Raw genomic sequence first — 21,074 nt, forward strand, 5'->3', positions numbered from 1 at the left:
TTCAGACCGGCCTGGGACAGCGCTGATGCAAGGAGCCTGAGGAAAAGTTAGCTAGTGATTATCACAGCAGGAGGTTCCCATTCAAAGAAGGGAACCCTGCTGTGATAATCTAAGGCCTCGGCCATGTTTAGCGCTTGCTGGCGGAAGCGTGCTGAGGCGCGCTCCCGCTCAGCACTGAGCCCCTACAGCCGCAATTAGAGCGGCTTTAGTAGGGGCTCACCTGCGCTTCCGCGCGCTTTCGGAAGCGCAGGTCTTAGGGGAATTTTAAAGTCCCCCGCTTGCCGGCGCGACAGGCCGGTCACGTGAGCGGTTCGCCCAATGAGGGCGAACCAGCTCCGTGACGTCACTGGCCCGCCCCCGGCCCGCCCCCTGACGGCCCGCTGACAGCGCGTGCGGTAAGCAACCGCAAGGCCAGGGAAATCACCCGCTTTCCCTGCGCCTCAGCGCGCCTCAGCACGCCAGCAAGGAGCATGGCCGAGGCCTTAGATGTAGCCAAGTTTACTGTCCCGGCCACTGCAGCTTGCGGTTGGGGTACGGTTACCTCACCGCAAGCAGTTACGGTGCCAGAGACATTAAAGTTGACCACATGTATGAAAAATAGTTAATTACTTAGTTGATAGGTGGTGCTACCAAGACTTAATTAAAATTAAAATAAATGTATCTAAAATGAAAAAAGGTACATATATAATATCAATTCGTATATTTGAATTCATAATTTGAATTCAATAATTTCTTATTTCAGCTACATTTTTTCATAGATCTCCGGAACTAGGGGGATGCCATGCTCCCACATCCCCCCACACCATTTCGAGCCCAGCTACCACAGTTGTCCCAATCTTCAAAAGTGGGGACAAAAACACTATCTAAAACTACAGACCAATCTCTCTTCTCCCAATATTATCCAAAGTCATGGAAAATGTGTCCACTTCCAACTAAGCGATTAATATACTATACCAAGACAAATTTCCTAACTCTAATCTGGCTTTCGCCCAAAACACTGCACGATAACTACCCTCCTAAAAGTTTGCATTGAAATACAGTGTTAAATGGAACTGGGACAACTTACTAGTGTAATATTCCTAGATTTTTTTTTTAAAAGCTTTTGATACTGTTCACACGTTACAGTATATTGTTAAACAAGCTCCAGTATTCTGGAATAGGGGAAAACTCTTTAAACTGGTTTCACTCCATCTAGCAGTTAGATCCCAACATATGTCTATCTCAGGCTTTAACTCCAGCCCCTTGGATATCACCTGCGGTGTCCCCAAGGCTCTGTTCTGTGGCCCCTACTCTTTTCCGTTTTCTTTAATGATCTACATACAGCTTATAAGGGAGCTTCAATACACATGTATGCGAATGACACAATCTTATATTATTATAGCGTGTTCTTGTATAGCACTGCTAGTTTTACGTAGCGCTTTACAGATACATTTTGTATCTGTCCCTGCCCCGTGGAGCTTACAATCTATTTTTTGGTGATTCTCAGGGAGATAAAGTGACTTACCCAAGGTCACAAGGAGCTGACAATGGGAATTGAACCAGGTTCCCCTGCTTTAAACTCAGTGCCAGTCAGTGTCTTTACTCGCAGAGCCGCTCATTCACACAGCCCTATCCTCTATGTCCTTGGACATGTACTGTACTTCAATCTGATTTTCGAGACTTGAAAACTAGATTTCCCAAAACAAACTATTTTTAAACACTGACAAGACTATAACAATGGTATTTGGGACCAAGGCAAAATTACTAAAGCTACAAATAATGGAGTTACAGATCAGAACAAACTCTAACATCTTAAACCTATTCCAAACTAGGTGTACTTTATAGGAAGAAATCCTCCCTAAGCCAGCATGTCAGAAAGCGCATCAAAGAGCAGATGCTAATGCTAAATCTTCTGTCCAAGGCTCACTGTGGCTAATGAGTTGAAACAGGCAGCTAAACTCACCCCCTGTTCATGCACACAGAGTCCTTCCTTTCCTTTTGAGACTGTTAAATCCACCACCGATCTCAGTTCTTTCAAAACTAAAGCTGTCTCACATTGTAATCTTGTCTGTAACTGTTACATACGCCTGTAACATATATTATCTTTAACTGTTTATGCAATGTCTTTAAATATAGTGTACTGTATAACCCTGTTCATTTAATATAACTATGTATTGTCATCATAACTCTGTGCCCAGGACATACTTGAAAATGAGAGGTAATTCGCAATGTATTACTTCCTGGTAAAACATTTTATAAGTAAATGTAGGGAGCCCCACATTGCATAGATAGAGGTTCTTATTTGGTTAAAAAAAAAAAACATATTGTATGTTTTATTTTATTGCCAGTAAGTCACATTGTTTTTCTCCAAAGCCAGGTGATTGATATAAAACTGATCAAGTGACCTTCCCGCCCTACCTGAAAAGGAAGCACTATTCTCATAGGCGTAGTCAGGATAGAGCCTAAGCAGGAAAGGCCTTGTCTAAAACCCCAAATGCTCAACCAAAATATCTGGCTCATATAAAGGCAACAGCTCTGGCACAAGAGAGAGAGAGCTCCACGTGGGTGGAGCAGGAAGGAAGGAGGCTGCGGACACAGCATAGGCAGCAAGCAAACAATCACGGAGGAGAAGTAAGGACTAACACCCACTGTCCCCCGTCGCTCTCCCCCACACCTCATGTGTCACCCCCTTTCCCACCTCCCATATTTGTTACCCACAATCCTACGTGTACTCTGTGACAATGTATAATGTGGTCAGGTTATACAAAGTGTCAGTGTATAGTGCGGTCTGGTTATACGAAGTGTCAGTGTGCAGTGCCATCAGGTTATACTATGTGTCTGTGTATAGCACGATCAGGTCAGTGTATAGTGCAGTCAGGTTTTACAAAGTGTTAGTGTACAGTGTGGTTAGGTTATACGAAGTGTTAGTGTATACACTGACAAAGAGTATAACCTGACTGCTCTATACAATACACAATAAATGATAGGTCCTCAATGGCACTATTTTTCATAGAGCACAAATGTGCAGAAACACTGATAGGGATAGTAGAAATGGGCAAAATGTCTGAAATCAGAACCTACCAGATTCTTACATTACAAAATCAAATACAAAACTAAAACCCATAAGATTTTTTTTTTTAGAAACAAAACCCAAACAGTATTTTGAACCAAAACCAGAACCCCAGGCCTAGTGCACATAACAAAGGCTGCGCTTATAGTGCCGGCAACAGCGACGCGATGCGACGTCGCGTCAAAAAAAAATCATTGTCACTGGCGGTTATAGTGGAGGCGATACTGCGACGGAGCAACAGTGCTACCAAAATTCGGAAAACCAGGAAATGTATGATGAGTAAACCTGTATAATAGTCAAAATATGCTCAGAATTGGGGGTGTGGGTAACACATAGAAAAGGGATGTCAAGGGAACCTGAGTGAACTAGGGACCCTGACCCCTATCTACATAATAACTCCAACAACCCTTAGAGCTAGACCATAATAATAATAGAATACAGTGTCTATGACAAATTACTCACGACCCTTAGGCATGCGGTCCTTCTGGTTATTGCGTGCTCTCAGCCCGATATGTGCAAGGTAGAAGATCACCCTAGATGGGGAAAAGAATGGCGGTGCACAGCGTGCCAACAGATGCCTCATGCGTTCCGGAAGTAGGAAGAATAGCGGAAGCTGGTTGTCAATTTTCCATGCAAAAAAGTTTAATACACAGCAGTGAACAGCAAAGACAAATAGTTAAAAAGAAAAAATCATCTAAAGAAAGGACTCTGACGCATTTCGTGCATCCACTGCACTTTGTCAAAGAGTGACATATATTTACAGATGTAACAGGCGTTATTGTACCTGCTAGTGCACACCAGTGCATTAGCCGCACCCTTTTTTCACGTTTGCTAATGCATTTAGAATGGCGGCTGCAATCACTGGCACATTGTGTGTCTCGCTGCATAAAATTAAAATTGAAAAAGACAAAGCAGTATACTGTGTATCCTGACCAAAGAGCAGTTTTATTGCACAGAACCTGTTTCCATGAATTCTTACAGTATGATCAAGCCTGCATGGTGCAATCGAGTTTCACTCATCCCCAATCCTCCATGTAAGGTTAACATATTAAAGAAAATGCACATCCTTCATACAAAAGCATGATTACAAGCAGACATTACCTGTAAATCGATTATTCCGAATTTAAACGGATGTAAAGACAATAGGTTTTATTCTGTAAACTGCGGTAGCGCTTACTTCAATGCGGATTTCCAAGCGATGGTGCTGGATCTGTGCTATCACAGCTTACAGAATTAGGCCCGATGACTAGCAAATGTTTAATGTTTCTTTTTCATAGCCTACATACAATACTCCCCTATTCTTCCGCATATTTGACAAATGATCTCATTATTATAACAAGTATGTATGTCATTTTAGAATATAATATGGCACACAGAAGAAGAATAGCAGGGCCCATATTTAGAAACCTCACGATAATAATCTAATGTTATGATCAAGTTAAAATGATGGATTGAAAAAAAAAGTCAACTAGGAAAACAAAATATTTGCGTTAATCCTATACAAATAAATCACACTGACATGTTTTCAGGTGACTGCACCTAAATATTAATGACATTGAAATCTGTAGCTGTGATGGGGTTAAGATTGGGCCTACAATAGATTGGGACATCTATTGTACTGTATATTGAAATATAGGACTAGCCATCCAAACACATTATGTAAAAGGATTTATGCAGAGGGCAGCTTTAAATGATCCCCACATCTTTATCATGAATGCAAGTAAGTAATAATATATACAATAATAGTAATAAGAATACAATACTAATTCTCAATAACATGATTCTTGTGTTCTGATTACACTATTGCACAGTCCTATTGCATCTAATAATAATTATTTTTATGATCTCCTAATGTGCACAATATTAGACTATTCTCCTCGAGTTACCTATTTTAAATTGTTCAATGTTTGGAGTACTTATGAATAATTTATAGGTTCAATTGTCTAGTCAGATTTCATTAGGTTTCATCTAATGTACTCAAATATTATTGAAATACATTTTTGACATACAGTACAGGCTCAGAGTACAATATTATGAATGTCATGCAAGTCTTATCTTGCAATTGTGGGAGATAAATCAATCAAAATAAATGTTGTTGTAAAAATAGACATCAAAAAGGAAACCTGATTAGCGCCAATTGTGATAACTCATACTGTATAACCAAATTGATAAAAGAAAAGTGAATAATATCATCCAGAGAGATACATTAAAAAATAAAATTCTGGATGAAGAGTGCCCAATTGTAAGTGCAAAGAATCAATACCATTGTTACATTATCAAAATGTAAAGTGGTACAGTATAGTCACAAACTCATTTATACAAAAAATCACGCGCATGCAAAGTGTGTGTGCAAATCGTGAAATCAGAATAATTGCACTTAATGGTACTTAATAGTACTTTAAAGGTGTGAGAGAGTACGTATCTACGTCCTCTTTGTGACATTCCAATGTGAGGAATGTATTAAGGGTATCTATGAGTTTTCAAAGGGAGGGACCACATCCAAAACAATTCTAGAAAGAGAGAAAAAAAAGGGCATGTCAGTGACGCAACCCAATGCGTTTCGTCACTACGACATGTGACGTCAGAGGTTGCTATAGTGACGAAGCGCATTGGGTTGCATCACTGATGTCATTACAGTTCTGGAGAAAATCTAGCTGCAGAGGATCGGAGGATTTCCACTCTCAGCTTCCACTTCGACATTGTCTGCTCATATTGCAGAGAGAGAACAGTAAAGTTCAAGAACAGTGCTACAGAGCTTATGTGAAAGGGAATGTTCTGTTATCAAAAATAATAATCCAAATTTTGATGGTACTGTAGATCTTGCGGAGAATATTACTACAGACACCACCAGAGGCCGGTTCGTGAATGATATACTCAGCGACAGCCTCCGCTTGGGGGTATAAGGTACTGAGGGCTGGGGGAAGTGTGGGGAACCTACAATGTCCCGGCCAGTGAAGATGGGTAAAGGATGGATCCCCTCCCCTTGATATAGATGTACTGGCCCTAGAATATGATATTTAATGCGACTATCAATGATAATTCAGTCCAGAAAGCCTCCGGCAGAGGTTGATGAAGGAGAGTACTCATGGCTTGGTAGTGCAGACTCCGACAGCGTGCGTCCTGCTTTAAAATCGAAAATAGTAGAGAAATATCTGCCCAGGTGAGGAAGAACGCAGTGCACTGCAGAAAGGCTAAGATAGCAAAAATGGTTTAAAGAATGAATTAACTGGAATCGCAGCATTGAGGAGTAGACGGGACAAAAAGCCTCTGACGCGTTTCGTGCAAGAAGCACTTTATCAAAAACTCGGAACAAAAACCTAGTAAAGAATTGTGTCCCACACATTAAAGAACATCACTGCCTTCTGTTACAACTCAAATTCCTCATGTGCAGGCTTGCAGAACTACTCCAGGTATTGGGGATCAAATGAGCAAAATCAAATGAAATGTTAAATGGAGTTTCAGAAAAATGGTGCAGTAAAGCCAATGCAAAGAATAAAAATACCACATTCATAGCTGAAAAGGAGAAAGTGCCGCAGCCTGCTGTCCTAGAGAGAAAACCAAACTTGGAAATGCAGACCCCATGGAGGAGAAGAAAGTGAACACAATTATGGTTTTCAGGACAGTTCACCAATTTGATGCACAAACTGTGCCCAATCCATACAGAGGTCCACATAGTGTCAGAAATGCTACAGCAAGCAAATTACACCAATGTAATATACAACATAAATATTTGTATTTTGTTGAAAGCACAACGACAATTAAAGAAGACGGTATACAAGAGGAACCAATTGTGCAGCAAAGAAAGCCGTCCACAAAATATTGCTCATGTTAAAGATGGCTTTATGGCTTCACTTCTAACTAAAACCCTGCAGAGGAACTTCTATCATATTTCTTACAGCTGAAAAACATCACATTTTATTTAAAGCGTACAGTTATCACATTTTCAATACGCAGATGTTAAAGCATTTGAGTATTTTGTTTTCTGCTTAGATCTTTATTAGTTTTATTTTAGGAATATATCATTATATGTTAAGTTTATATGTTTTTCTATTAGGTTTTTATAACTTTAGAAATGGTAAGCCTATATGTATAGTATGTGTATATATGAGACGAAAAAAGTATCCCTCATAAAGCACTCAGGTATACAGAAAATTTTAAGAAGTTTATTAAAGACCACGTCACATGAAACACATGTAACAGTGTTTTCCCACTCAATCGCATATCGGGGCCATTACTGGATGTTTGTGGTGCATACCTGCTGGTAACAAGAGGCTGAGTCGTTCGTCCGCGGTAACTTTGGGACACAGGAACAGGCTTCTGGGTTCAAACCCCACGTAATTCTTAGCAGTGCAGCACCTCCATCTGCTGTAGGCTCCAGGGATATGGAGGCGATCTCCCACGGTAGAACTGTAACTCTCCCCCCAGTTAGATCACACACCAGGCAGGAGGTATATTGCAAAACAGGAACGGGTTTATTACTTCTCTTATTGCAGTAATACAGGTACTCAGCAGTTGCCTGCCAGATCACAGTCTCTTCTCTCAGATATCACCGGAGATAGTCCCTGGACAGTCACTACGGGCCTAGGACACCCGCAGCCATCCTAGCTCTTCCCCACCTCCCTAGCAGAGGCAGAGGTATAGTCACTCACTCCTCCCCAGAGGGAAGAGCACATGGGAAGGCCCCAATCTCAAGCTCCCAGTCGTGACCTGCCTTCCTCATGGGGAAGGACAATCAACAAACTTTAGGGCGGTCCTGCCCTTAAGTACAGCCATAGGGTGGGCACCCCGTTGGCCCAGCCACAACAGGATATGCTACCCCCTGCTGTCACTCAAGTGCAGTACCAAAGGATGAAGGGGGAAAACCCCATGATAACTACTGGCAAACCTGTGAACACCGGGGTTTACTACCAACCTATCGGGTAGATTAGTAGCCAGGGGGTACCCCATTACACACACAATTAAAACAGTCTCCTGTACCTCAGAGTTAAATACTAAACATGAATACCCTCATGTTGTTTAGTATTAAACTCTGAGGTACAGGAGACTGTTTTAATTATGTGTTTCATGTGACGTGGTCTTTATTAAATTTGTTATAATTTTCATTATACCGAGTGCTTTATGGGGGATACGTTTTTCTTTTTTTGTCTCATACCGTTATATTATCCCTAGCACCGTCAGTAGCCATTTATCTCTTGGCTTACGTGGTCTGACTTAGGTTCTAAATGACTTTTTAGGTCGGTAGCAGGCATCTTTTTTGTTGTGTGTGTGTGTGTGTGTGTATGTATGTATGTATGTATGTGTGTATATATATATATATATATATATATATATATATATATATTACTGTGTAATAGATATAGCTAATTAATTACCATAATATTATTAGGTAGATATATTTATGTGGGGGTGAATGTGTAATGACCTAAAGAGGCTGCGTACGTGTGAACCTGTTGGGTATGTTGGTCCAGCCTGGGTTGCCCTGGTAACCTTGTAATGTTGTCCCTTGCAAGGTGAGAATGCTGAGGAATCAGTAGAAACAGTACTTACACAGAGAGACATGTATACATTGACATGGATATGAGGAGTTATAAATCAATTATTTAATGTGCCAAGTCTTCCTATTGCCTCTCTTTGTGAATTATGGTTAAGGTGCCCTGCTTATTTGATTGATCTTTGAAACCGTGAAGGAGTACCCTACACCTGTGGGATCTTGTGAAATAGAAGTGTTCAGACACAATGTACACGCGTAATGCATGTTACTGCACCCAATCATGCAGTAAGGCACTAAATTCACCCATTTGATGCGCTAATCAATCGATTTTGAAACTCGCAGCTGCATTGTATTGATTTAAAATCCCACAATAATGAATTCAAACTCACTCAGCGGAAATGCATTATGTAGTGGTAACAGGTGCAATAATAGTGGCTACATGTATAAATGTACAGTACATGCAGCATGTGTTTAACAAGTTAATTATCACATTATGCCTCAGGAAAAAAAATTACTCACACAAATATTGAGGCACCTTTTATCAATCATGTATCCAATCACTGTATATTGGATGCCTAGCATGTGCCAGTCCTTAAGATGTTTACAAAACACTGCAAGCGTGGTGTAAAGGTTATTGACTAGTCATATAATTGTAAAAAATGGTAAAAAATAAACACCATATTGGCAGTTTTCTTTTAATGAGCACTCTAGTGTAATTTCAATATTGATTTATTTATTTTTTTTAATTTTTTTTTGAACACAACTTGACCCAGGGAGATTTCCGATCCCATGGCAATGCTTTATGCTGTATTCATTAAACTGTAATCTCCATATCTCTTTATGTACCCCCTAACTGAGTTACTCTTCAATATGTGGAGGGCCATAGATCAATAAAATGGTATATTTAAGCATTATGCAAAAATGTAAGTAAATAGAAATTTGCATGATAAAATATTTGGTGGTTGTCACACGAGTTGAAGAGATTAACTATGTTAGAGGTATATAATAATGTAAGGAGATTACAAAAAGACACACTTTCCACTTCAGCAAAACCGCAAAATTTCACGGCTACCTGAGACAAATAGCATTTAATCGGCCCAATTTGTGCAACAAGTGGATGCAAATTAGATAAATGATAAATGTAAATGTATAAAATAAAAGGATAATACAGGCACTCCAAAAAAATGAATCCACAAATAAGGTGTAAATGCCGCAGCAGAGCTATTCTGCACAGCTCCAACAGAAGTAACGGGTACTGTAGTTAGAGGGAAGGAAGGCATTTCGGTCTTTGCAAGCCAGAAGCACTGACTTTTCAGCTACATAATGCAGCTCTCGCCTTGATAAAGGCTGCATTATGTAGCAGAAACGTTGGTTCTTCACTCATTAAAATTCTTTTGAAAGACCAAAGTGCCTTGCTTCCCTTTGTAAATTTATACGCGTAGAAAATAGTTGAATGAATACAATGAAAAAGCCTGATATTTTTTGCTTCAAATTGCTGAGCAAAGCGCAGTTTAATGAATACTGATGTTGCAGACGTCAACGCTCCAGCTAACGTGACACATTGTGTCTAAATAATTGTCAAATAAGGTGTGTGTTTTAAGAAAATGGCTTGCTCGTTACCATTTGTTTCAATAGAGCTGCATTTAATCTCACATCAAATATCATGTCAGCTATGCCGCAATGCGTCTTAGTAAGGGAGCAATAACTTCTGCTACATCGGTCCCTAAAACGTACAATGGTTTTGTCAGGACCTTGTATTCCTAACCATCTCTAAAGCTTTAGATTTTTTTTTATTTTGACAAATTTTAATAATGAAATACATTTTTACTATGTAGTATAACAGACATGTACTGAATGTCTGTGACAAAGACAGCATCACCTGTTCTGTAAAGGCCTATAAGAAATGTTGATGGTACTGTACAGTATGTAGGCTTTTGTTCTGTAATAGCATTCTCCAATAACATCAATATTGGAAATAGTATCACTTGAGAAGCTTCTTTAGTCTAAAATGATATTTAGCACTATTCAAATACCTAAACACTAAATAGTTATAACAAAACCCTACTTATTTAGATTACTCATATCTCAATGTAATTTTAGACATTTCTTATATCAGAATTAATAAATAAGATATTCTAGTTCTCTGTTAGGCCTATCAACTTGAATCAGTGGTATGTTTATGCAACGTGCTATAAAGGGGCAAACAACAATAAAACAATAGCTGATCATCAATCATAACCAAACACTTTCAGTACATATTTTGATGAATTATAGAAGTAAAAAAAGAATATGTTGGGGTAAATGGTTTCATTGAATCGATGCAGTACAAAAGTGAAGTGATATTTAGAATGAGTTTTTTTCAGACTGTGGGACCAACTACAGGGAATCATTAGCCAATCTGAATATTACATTAATATTAAACTGTTGAAGAAAATGATGAGCTATGAACAACTTTGAATACCAACTTTACAATTTTAGAATGAATGGGCAGCCAATAATGGTGCAGGATGGTAGCAATCACTTGATCCACACACAACCCTGAAACATCAATGACAGATTTTTTTATAGTTCTTAAGCATGGATGAGGGGAGACAAGACAAAACAAAGAGGTGCACCGGAGATAAGAAACCAAAAATAGATTCAAATACAGAGTAATGTACATGCGATGATGATAAGGCCAGGTATCAGCAAGTTCCTAGTTGGAATACAGAGGGGGTCAGTGCGTACTCTGGTCCCTGGGCTCAGCATGGCTTGCTTCTATCGAGTGTGACGTCCATGAATAATGGCGCAGGCATCAGTGTGACCCTTACGCGTTTTGCATTATGTGCTTCATCAAGGGGACAATGCTTTGTAGTTCCCTTCACTCAACCCCTTGAGGGGCCAGGCACCAGAGTGCCACCGCCTCTCTGGGCAAACGGTGATCACGTGATTGCTCTTCAAAATGGCCACGTGTTACCAGAAATGGAGGAGTCGTCTTTCTCTTCCATTTCCCTGTACAATAGAGAGACGCGATTTCTCCCATAAAACGAGCAGCCATACATAGTGGCTATATCTAGGGGCACCCAAAGAGTTAATATATGGTAAAACTTTATTGGTACGTAATCAATCAATCAATTAAAAAAACCTCATAACAGAGGCAAGAAGATTAACCATTTAATAACCCATTCAGAGAACAAGCGGGTATAAAATAAAACCAGGAAAAACAGTACATAAAAGTGTATTGACCACATTGTAATTCAAAAATATTTTGAAAATATATAATTGCCACTATTTTGCATATGCACAATAAAGTTAAACTGTAATGAATTTTTGTACAAAGAAATGTTATTATATTTCATTGAGGTAAATCAATAAGGTGAAATAATATACCCCGATAAAGTTAATCCCTATTACATGTACATATTATGGAATTTGTGACATTTTAAATAAAATTATTATAAAAATGTACTATAGTGTATTTGTAATTAATTGGATAATTACTAAATGTATACATCTTAATTTATGTAAAAATATCATATAGTGGAAAAACATCTCCATAAAAAAAATATATATAATTAACCCAATGTGTTTGATACACTCAAGGTTCAGTGTTTGTATAGAAAAGATATATATATATTACTGTGTATGTATGTGTGTGTGTATATATATATATATATATATATATATATATATATATATATATATATATATATATATATATATATACACACACATACATACATACACAGTAATATATATATCTTTTCTATACAAACACTGAACCTTGAGTGTATCAAACACATTGGGTTAATTATATATATATTTTTTATGGAGATGTATTTATATATATTTTATATATATTACTGTGTGTGTATATATATATATATATATATATATATATATATTTGATATAAAAAAAAGTACCTTCACAGTAGGCATTATCTTCTCTAAGTGCCCGAAAGCCATCCCGGCAAATGCAAAGAGCTTTATCACCCAGGTTTCTGCAGACCGAATATTCCATGCAGCTATGTCCTTCTGAACAGAAGTCATGTCCTAAATGAAGACACAAGTTGTGTGAGAGAGCCAATCTATTCACTCACAATTAATAACTTTATTTCATTAAGAGCTATTTGCCCTGCAGTTCAGTGGTCGAGTCTAGGAAAAACATTATTTTATAGTATGCAGGGAAGACATTCAGGGGAACATTTTGACTATTTCCTTTACGGAACCAGTCTCGCATAATAAGTGTGATCTTGTAGCATGATTAATGGGGTTTTGTTTTAGAAGTAGATGATCAATTAAACATTTAACATGTATTAGAAAATGAAATGATATTGAATATATTAGAGACACTTAGGCCCCTATTTAATATGCTGTAAAGCTACTTCCCGGTGCTGGAGAAGATTTCAGTCCCATTCCCTTAAATGGAGCCGATCTCTTTTCTAGCAATGGGAAGTGTCTTCGCATCATATTGAATTGAGTATAAAATATATTATAAACAAATTTCAGATGGGGGAAATGTGGGATAATGGAAGTGGCAGTTACAGTACTTTATACAAATTGGTTAGTATAACATTTTTCAGAATTTTGCACTTGTATCATTCAGAAAACCCTGAAAAAAATAAATCTTTATTTGACCCAGGTCCTTAATTTATAAGGCCTATCCTGTTTTTTCAGCACTATTGGCACTGTATTCCATTTTTTCATTGTTTGTTAGATTGTAAGTCCTTTTATGTGCTATCAAATCGCAGGAGTAACAAGAAGGAAAAAATGCATTGTCTTTGCACAGTCTTATGGCTATTGACTGTAACTAGTAACCATAGCAATAAATGTATTTTTACAATGATTCCACAAGAGGCCACATGATGGATTGTACCTTACGGGAGGATGAAAAGAAGCATTAAGGGATTCATGGGGTTATTTATTAGTGAATGGTGGGTGGCCAACTCCATTAAAAGATCATCAGCTTATATTAATTTTATTATTATTATCTTTTACTTACATACAGCAAACATATTTAGTAGTGCAGTACAATGTGGAGGTAAGGACAAGAACAAAACATTGTGTATATATAGAACTTCAAGCATAATGAAAGAATAGGCAATAAGCTCCCTGCTCCGAGAAGCTTACAATCTTAAAGGGAAGGGAGAGTATTGACACAAGGATAGGTGGTAATAAAAGACCATTCAGCATGGTATTTTAACCACAGACTTGCCAGGAGTGTGCCTGGTAGGTCTTTCTAAAGAGGTGTGTTTTGAAAGAACATTTGATAGAATTAATTGTGGTGGAAGAGTCTGATGGTGCGGGGTATGGAGTTCCAGAGTTGGGGTGCAACCCCAGAGAAGTCTTAGAGGTGGAAGTGAGAGGAAGTAATGAGGAAGTGAGACATACAGTAGGTCATGACCCAAGTGCTGACTACATATTGCAGAGTATTTGGAGTTAGATTGAAAATGTAGAGAGGGGCTCTATGATGGAGAACTTTGTTGGGGAGAACCAGTACCTTGAACTTTGATTCTCTTGGGTATGTGGAGCCAGTGTAGGGTTTGTACAGTGAAGCAGCATATGTAGAATGGTAGGTGAGATAGATGAGCCTGGCAGCAGTATTTGCCATGGACAGGATGGGGAGACCAACTAGGACCAGGTTAATATTCCAGTTAGAATATTACAAGTGCATGAATTTGAATTTTGATGTATTTGGTAGTGAGGAAAGAGCCCATTTTAACAAAGCTTCAGAAATGGAAGCAGTAGAATTTGGTGAGGTACAGGATATGGGTATAAAAGAGAGTGAGGAGTCAAGTATGACACCTAGACTTGTAGTATCTGGCTTGTAGTACAGAGAGGATAGTTGAGTTATCTATTGTTAGAGAGACATTAAGAATAGGGTTAAAATTAAAGGGAATTAAAATTATTCATTTTGTCTTGTTTGATATGTTGCGTTTGACATAACAATGGGACATCCAAGAAGAAATATCAGGTAGACAAGTAGTAATATAAGTCTGGAGAGAAGGAGAGGGTTCAGGAGAAGACAAGTAGATTTTGATGTCCTAGCTAGAGGAAGACTGAAAGGAGAAAAGCAGCACCTTGTAGATGAGAAAATGTGCATTTTTCTCTGTCTTGTATTTATTACCTACAGTATGCGGTTTTTACAGGAGCTGCAGGAGATGGACCCTATTGCTTTGTCTTTTGATTGGAGCGGATCTCTTCTCTAGCACTGCGAAGTGTCTTCACAGTATATTGAAATTGTGTATAAACAATTATATTTAGAGATAGAAATGTTGGTTAATGGAAGTTGCAGTTACTACTGTATATGAAACATTTTTGGAATGAATTGTTCACAGAACTTCATCTCACATTCAGAAACCCTCCTTGTTGTGTTTAAAGTGGTTAAAAGGTCATTTCAATGCCGTTGGTCAACAAAATGTAAACCACTTATAAGTGTAATTGGCGTTCTTAAATTCAATCACTTTTAATGTACAGTAGACGTCCAATTTATTTGTATACTGTGAAAAATGTAATATGAATAAGTTTTTGTTGGTAATACTGAATGCAAGCATATCCGCATTACAGTATGTGCATCTATATGACTAATGATGGCTTCATAATGACTTTGCAAGCAAAAGACAGTATAAAGCTAACATTTACCTTGGGCTTTGTTGAGGATTAGCAAATAGTCTCATCTTAAAATACACTAAAGATTATAGAAACTCTCAATCATTTGTATATCATGGAATTGTCATTTAAAAATATTTCTAAAAGGGGTAAATCAATTACATTTAACCTATGAACTGTCACTGGCATTATTTCACCTTTGTCCTGGTAGGACTACCCTTTTAAGGTGCATAGTTATCCTTCTCATGTGTACTGTAAACAATATAAAGGACACAATTGCACCACAATATTCCAAATATTCTATATTCCAGGTTAACCCTTTTGATGCCAGAAGAGTCAGCATAAGGGTTAAAATAGCTGACAAGGCAAACAGCTGCCAGGTAAAGGCATTGTATCATAACACAGTTTCTTTTCTTTTCTCTTTTTTTTTAAATCTCAAACACTACAATATTAATAGTAAAAGTGTACATTTGCCTATTGGGCGATATGTACTTACTCGTGAGTGTACTTAAAGTGAGTGTCCTTAAACCGGGGTATGCCTGTATATGAGTTTATTTGAAACTTGCAGATATATATATGACATGAATACTTTTGTACTTTACATTTGTAGAGCTATATTGATTCTGCACAAAACAAGATTGTTTTATGGGTACAAATGTAATTTGATAGATCAATGCTAGTTGTACATGAGATTTCTTTTAAAGAAAATAAGTATTTTCTATAGGACAGGAATGTTCAAGGAAGGCAGTGTAATGAACTATGTGGGTTTATAAAGTAGTGAAGCATTTTGAATGCCAAACGTTTTAATAACAAGCAACCACGATATTGTGGCGTACAGCTTCTTTCTGGTTCAATCACATGACCACGCCCCTTGCATCACTGCTAGGGATGCTCTCTCAATTCCCTTATTAATTACACTATTCAATATACAGTAGGGGACCTCCCATAAATTATACTATCTTATACAACATCTTCCTTTCCAAGAAAACCATAAACCCAAAACCAATGTCTATCCATAAATATAAAAGCAAACTATTCTGCAGCTCATATACAACTGTATTTGACTCCAAAGTCTTGATTTCTGTTTCTTCTTTCATTTTTTATCTCCCTCGTCTTCTATTCAATAAGTCTTTCAAGGTGTTTGATGTCCCTCCCTGATATTCTTAATGTTAGCTCTTCACCTGAGTCAGAGTGGTCATCTTGTTGCTTGCCTTTTTGCTCCTTTATTTGTTTTGAGTAATTTATAATGGAAGGGTCATTATTGGCTGTCAGTATGTCTGGACTCTCATGTGTTATTCTTGGGTCCCTTTGATTTCTCCAAACTGTGTCCCCCTGTTCTGTGTGGACTATATAGGATAATATTGCACTTGCTTTATGGTACCTCTTTGATTCCAGGTATTCGAGAAGTGATTCCACAGACCAACTCAATATCCTGGCTTAAGCTGTACAAGATTGCGTGCTGTTCTGTCAAAGGTATATTTTTGTTCCCTCTTCTGCTGTTCTTTTATCTATTTTATTTGCTCATTATCTTGAGATGTCAGCAAGTTGTCAATGATTAGTAAATTTGCCCTTATCCTTCTCCCCATTGACAGTTGGGCTGGAGAAAAAACATTGTCCAGTGTTATGCTTTGGTAAAACAATAAATCTCTATACATCCCTCCGCAATTCATGAGCTTTTTTCATAAGGCCCTTTACCGTCTTGACTGAGCTTTCTGTCAATCCATTTGCTTAGCGTTAGGGAAGCATCAACTTGCTGTGCACTTGGAAACTGAGCCATAATATTTCTTATGGTTGGCAGTTTGATGTGTTCTCTTTATTTCTTAGCTTTATTGAGATCTCTAGGATCTAGACATATGCGTAATCAGCCATTGCTTTTTCCCACTGAAGCTATAGAGCTCACCCAGTCCACCAGCTCCTCAATTTATTGCATCACTTGTAATGCTTTTATCCTTGTTAACTCTGCCTTCAGATCACATAGAGCAAATGGCCATTTTAGACATGGATTTATGACTGGCAGGATTTGCCTGGTTATCTGAATTGTATCCTCACTTGGCTAGCATCCAAGCCCTTGAAACAAATGCTGGAATTCCAAAATTAGTATCTAATAATGAGGTTTAGGTTTTTGTGTTGAATTAAATCGGTGTGACATACTTAGATACCACAACAAACAGAAGGTTGCATGTGGTATTTTAATGAGTACTGCTCACAATATATCAGTGTTATATCAGTTCCAAAATGTTTTGTTACTTTATTTTTGTTGGTCTGTTTTGGCTTTGTTTTCAATGTCCGATATTATTTTCCAGGTAGAATGTTAAAATGAGCTCTGGTGTCCGGTTTCAAAGGAAAGAGTGTTGGAGACACTGCCATTGGTAGTATCCAGTCGCTCTCATGAGTTGCACCTGTTTCCAGCACATCTACAGGTTGTGTTCAACTGCATGCACATGATTGTTCTGCCTCTGCGATTTATAGCGCTTGGCAAAATTATTATTTTTGACACTTTTTTTAACAGATTCCCAGAGGCTAAAAATTATTTGGGCCATGCTGCAACTCACACAACTTTATATAGGTGCCATTTCCTTCACTAATGACTTTCCTTATGTTTAATCTTATTATTTGTGATCATTTCTGGACTGTCCTCTTTGTACTTAGGGTGACTATATTAAGCGCTGTTGGGAAGGGGAGGGCTTCCTGAATAAGGCAGCAAATAGGCTATGGACTGGAACCTGCAATTCAGATCTCGTTATTTTTTCCATACTCATGTAACAACGTAACACTGTACAATCCCAAAGAAGGTAGCAGGACCCAAGTATTTTATTCCTGATGCTGACAGTGACACTTTAAAAGCCCTTTACACCAGATGGTGACAACAGTGCTTCCACCCTATATCCCCTTCTCCTTCTATGGCAAGAGTACCAAGGATGCTATAGAGAGGAGACTACTAAAAATAGCAATCCCCCTAACTAACCCATTTTTTACAGAGTTGGAATCGGTGACTGCTCCTGAGTTGATCAGAGTAATTTTTAGCTCCAGGACGCCCAGTTCCCAAAATTCTTACCGGCGAAGTTATTGCAATTTCTTCTTGATTTTTAAAGGGGACTTAAATGGTTGTCCAATTGGAGGACACATTCAATGATATTGTGGCTTCCTATTGGCCTGATTTTTGGCTGTCATTTTGTTTTCCCCGGAGTAAGATTTAAACCTTCACTGATTATGTATACCGGGGCTCCCTCAACCTGACTTGCGCTATTTTCAGTTCTGGGTAGCCCCCAGTTCTCATTCTGAATAATCGGGGTTAAAAAAAAATTGGCAGCTGAATTGCTGCTTTAAATATCATTATTAGCAGAAACAATTATACTTATGGAGACCTTAATAAACCATACAAACGTAACTAAAAGATCCCGATTTATTAACCAGGATAATCTATATGCTAAAATAATAGTGGATTATTTAAAGCAAGGTGAATGGTACATCACAATAGTTTATCAGAATTGTGACTACCACATGGTTTCACTTATTTTAATAAACTCAATATTTGATCGTAGCATTGGGTCTTTTTTGTTGTTTGTTGTATTCATTAGGTCACTACACTAACCCAGTAGCACTCTAATTGATACAAATATATGTGTAGTGTAGTATGTTTGGGTTTGGGTTTTGAGCTTGCTAGGACTGTGTGTGTTTTTATATATAAATTGGAAACAATTGTTGAGAGGTCTGTGACCCCACTTCCTTAGTTTTAAGCTCACCCATCCCACTTTTAATTAGTAGGTATACACTTGTGAATGACCAGTACTGTATATTGAGGGATTTATGTGTTCAGGAGAGTAATTAAGAGAATATTTACAGGTAGTTTAGTGTAGGACCTGTTAAAAATGTTTTTCCTTGACGTAGTTTCAGGCTAGAAATGTTTTGTCCAAAGGATTTAACCAAATTACCTACTTCACAGGTTGTATCTCCAAACTTGACAATTGTCTCTGATAAAAGTGTAAGTTATGGTAACTCTAATTGCAATCCAATTGGGCTTTACATTGTATACCTTCAATAGTAACAGGAGCAAACAATGTCGGACCCATCAAAGCTTTATGTAAAACATCAGTAGTCACTTGCTTGGAACATGACTTAAGAGAAATTATATTGGAACAATTTCTGTTGGGCTTCACAAAATGATGCTCTTCTGCGCTACTTTATCTGTTTTCTGAGGATCACAGTCAAATGCCATATGGTTGTCTTGTCTACATCTGAAGCAAAACCTACAGGTCTGAGGCATACTTCCTGAACTGCGTCTTCTCCTTGGGCAATTTGTTATTTTCTCCTTGGGCAGAAGGTATTGTTACTCTGTTCAAGATTAGCTTGAAGGGTCACTGGAGGTTGAACTGTGGTCTGGCCTCCAGTTAACTTCATCAGTAAGGTTGATAAGCTACCCATTAAGGTTATTCACACATTTCTTCAGAGCCATCTGAAGGTTCAGCAGGGCCAATAGCTGAACCTGCCACAGACTGATTTTGTTCATCAATGGCTCATTTCTTCTTCTTGACCCCCCCTAAGAAGTTGGAAACAGGTTGGAGGTTGATCCCTTCAGTCAGTCATTCAGTTTCAGGATTATGACTTCATTTTGTGTAGTTTCAATGGACAATTTGCTTAAGTCTGGTTGCTGCTTCTCCTGCCACATCAATACCCGTTAGCCTCTTATACACTTTTGCAGAATATCTTCTGGATGGTGAAGGTAATTTGATAACTTGATCTGTCTCGACCATCTGAATATTTATTTCTTTACACTTGGTCTAGTAAACAGGATTACAGCATCCAAGCAGTGCCTTCACTTTCTTTATGTTATGCCATAGCTCCTTTTATTCATCTTCCCTTCAGTAGTGTAGTAGGCCCCCAAGATCTCTATTGCTGATGCTGACCAGCCCTTCTCACCAGATGGCAGTAATAATGCCCCATCCCATGTACTCCTATGGCAAGGGTGCCAACTGAAGGTGCTGTACACAAAGAAACTACTTAAACAGTATTAGCAGCAACTACTATACTTATGGAGATCCTAATAAACAGAAAAGTAAATAAAAGATCCAGATTTATTGACCAGCACAACAGGTATCACGAGGAGGACGGGCCAATCAGGATCCAGGACCGAGGACGCAACGTGATGACATCATCCGGAACGGAGCAGGGAGCCTGATGTGCGAGCGCACATGCCGGAATCCGGAAGAGAGTGAGGGAGGCAAACGTTGGAGAACGGCCAAGATTTTAAGTAATTTCACCTGTGTTTGGGACTACTTATAGTGGACACTTTGCGATTATGGGTTTTCTATCTTCACTTGAGAAAGACCACACAGTTGGTTGAAACGTTGTGTTTAATGATTGAATAAATTTTTCTTTTTTGACAAATCCGTAGTGCCCTGGAACATCTATTTTTCATATAGTTTTTGGAGTTTTTTCAGACAGGTACCCCCTGCACCAGTTGCACCGGTAACTGCAAGTATATTTGTTTCTCTAATGGTGTGCAGCATTATATCCTTTATGCTTTGTGACCCTCTAAAGATGCCTGATCCACGGACACACAAACTTCTTCTTGTGGACACAGTCCACAGGACATACAAGTGTAGTAATCTATTGACTGTTCCAGTCTCTTAATTCAAAATCTTCACTGGGTTGCTCAATCAAATCCCTAACTAACGAAGTAAGGCGAATATGCACTGCTCAATATACTGTAGTTACTCGCACCTCAAGATAGTATCTCCAGAAGTCAGTCATTAATGATTAATGTCCTGAGGCCACAGTAGGGTCTCCAGGACATGCAGTTCCTCCATTTCTGGATTTACTCTAACTGAGATTGCTTTGGGTGACAAACCTACTGTAGTTGGGATTTGTCCCAAACTCTAAATAAACAATTTCTTGTGCTACAGCAGGGGACTATGAGTACTGTACTGCCAGTAATACCCTTCACTG

The 21,074-nt window shown here is 38.3% G+C and overlaps 1 protein-coding gene across 2 annotated transcripts in view; it reads right to left on the reverse strand.

Annotated features, from left to right (window-relative positions):
• NELL2 (neural EGFL like 2) overlaps positions 1–21,074 on the reverse strand; it is a 375,157-nt gene that overhangs the window by 148,300 nt on the left and 205,783 nt on the right. For both annotated transcript variants that reach the window (XM_075600120.1, XM_075600119.1), the window contains exon 12: positions 12,444–12,572. In XM_075600120.1, the coding sequence (XP_075456235.1) occupies positions 12,444–12,572 (129 nt within the window). The remainder of the gene's footprint in view (positions 1–12,443; positions 12,573–21,074) is intronic.

This window comes from Ascaphus truei, chromosome 5, assembly GCF_040206685.1.
Source record: "Ascaphus truei isolate aAscTru1 chromosome 5, aAscTru1.hap1, whole genome shotgun sequence".
Taxonomy (NCBI): domain Eukaryota; kingdom Metazoa; phylum Chordata; class Amphibia; order Anura; family Ascaphidae; genus Ascaphus; species Ascaphus truei.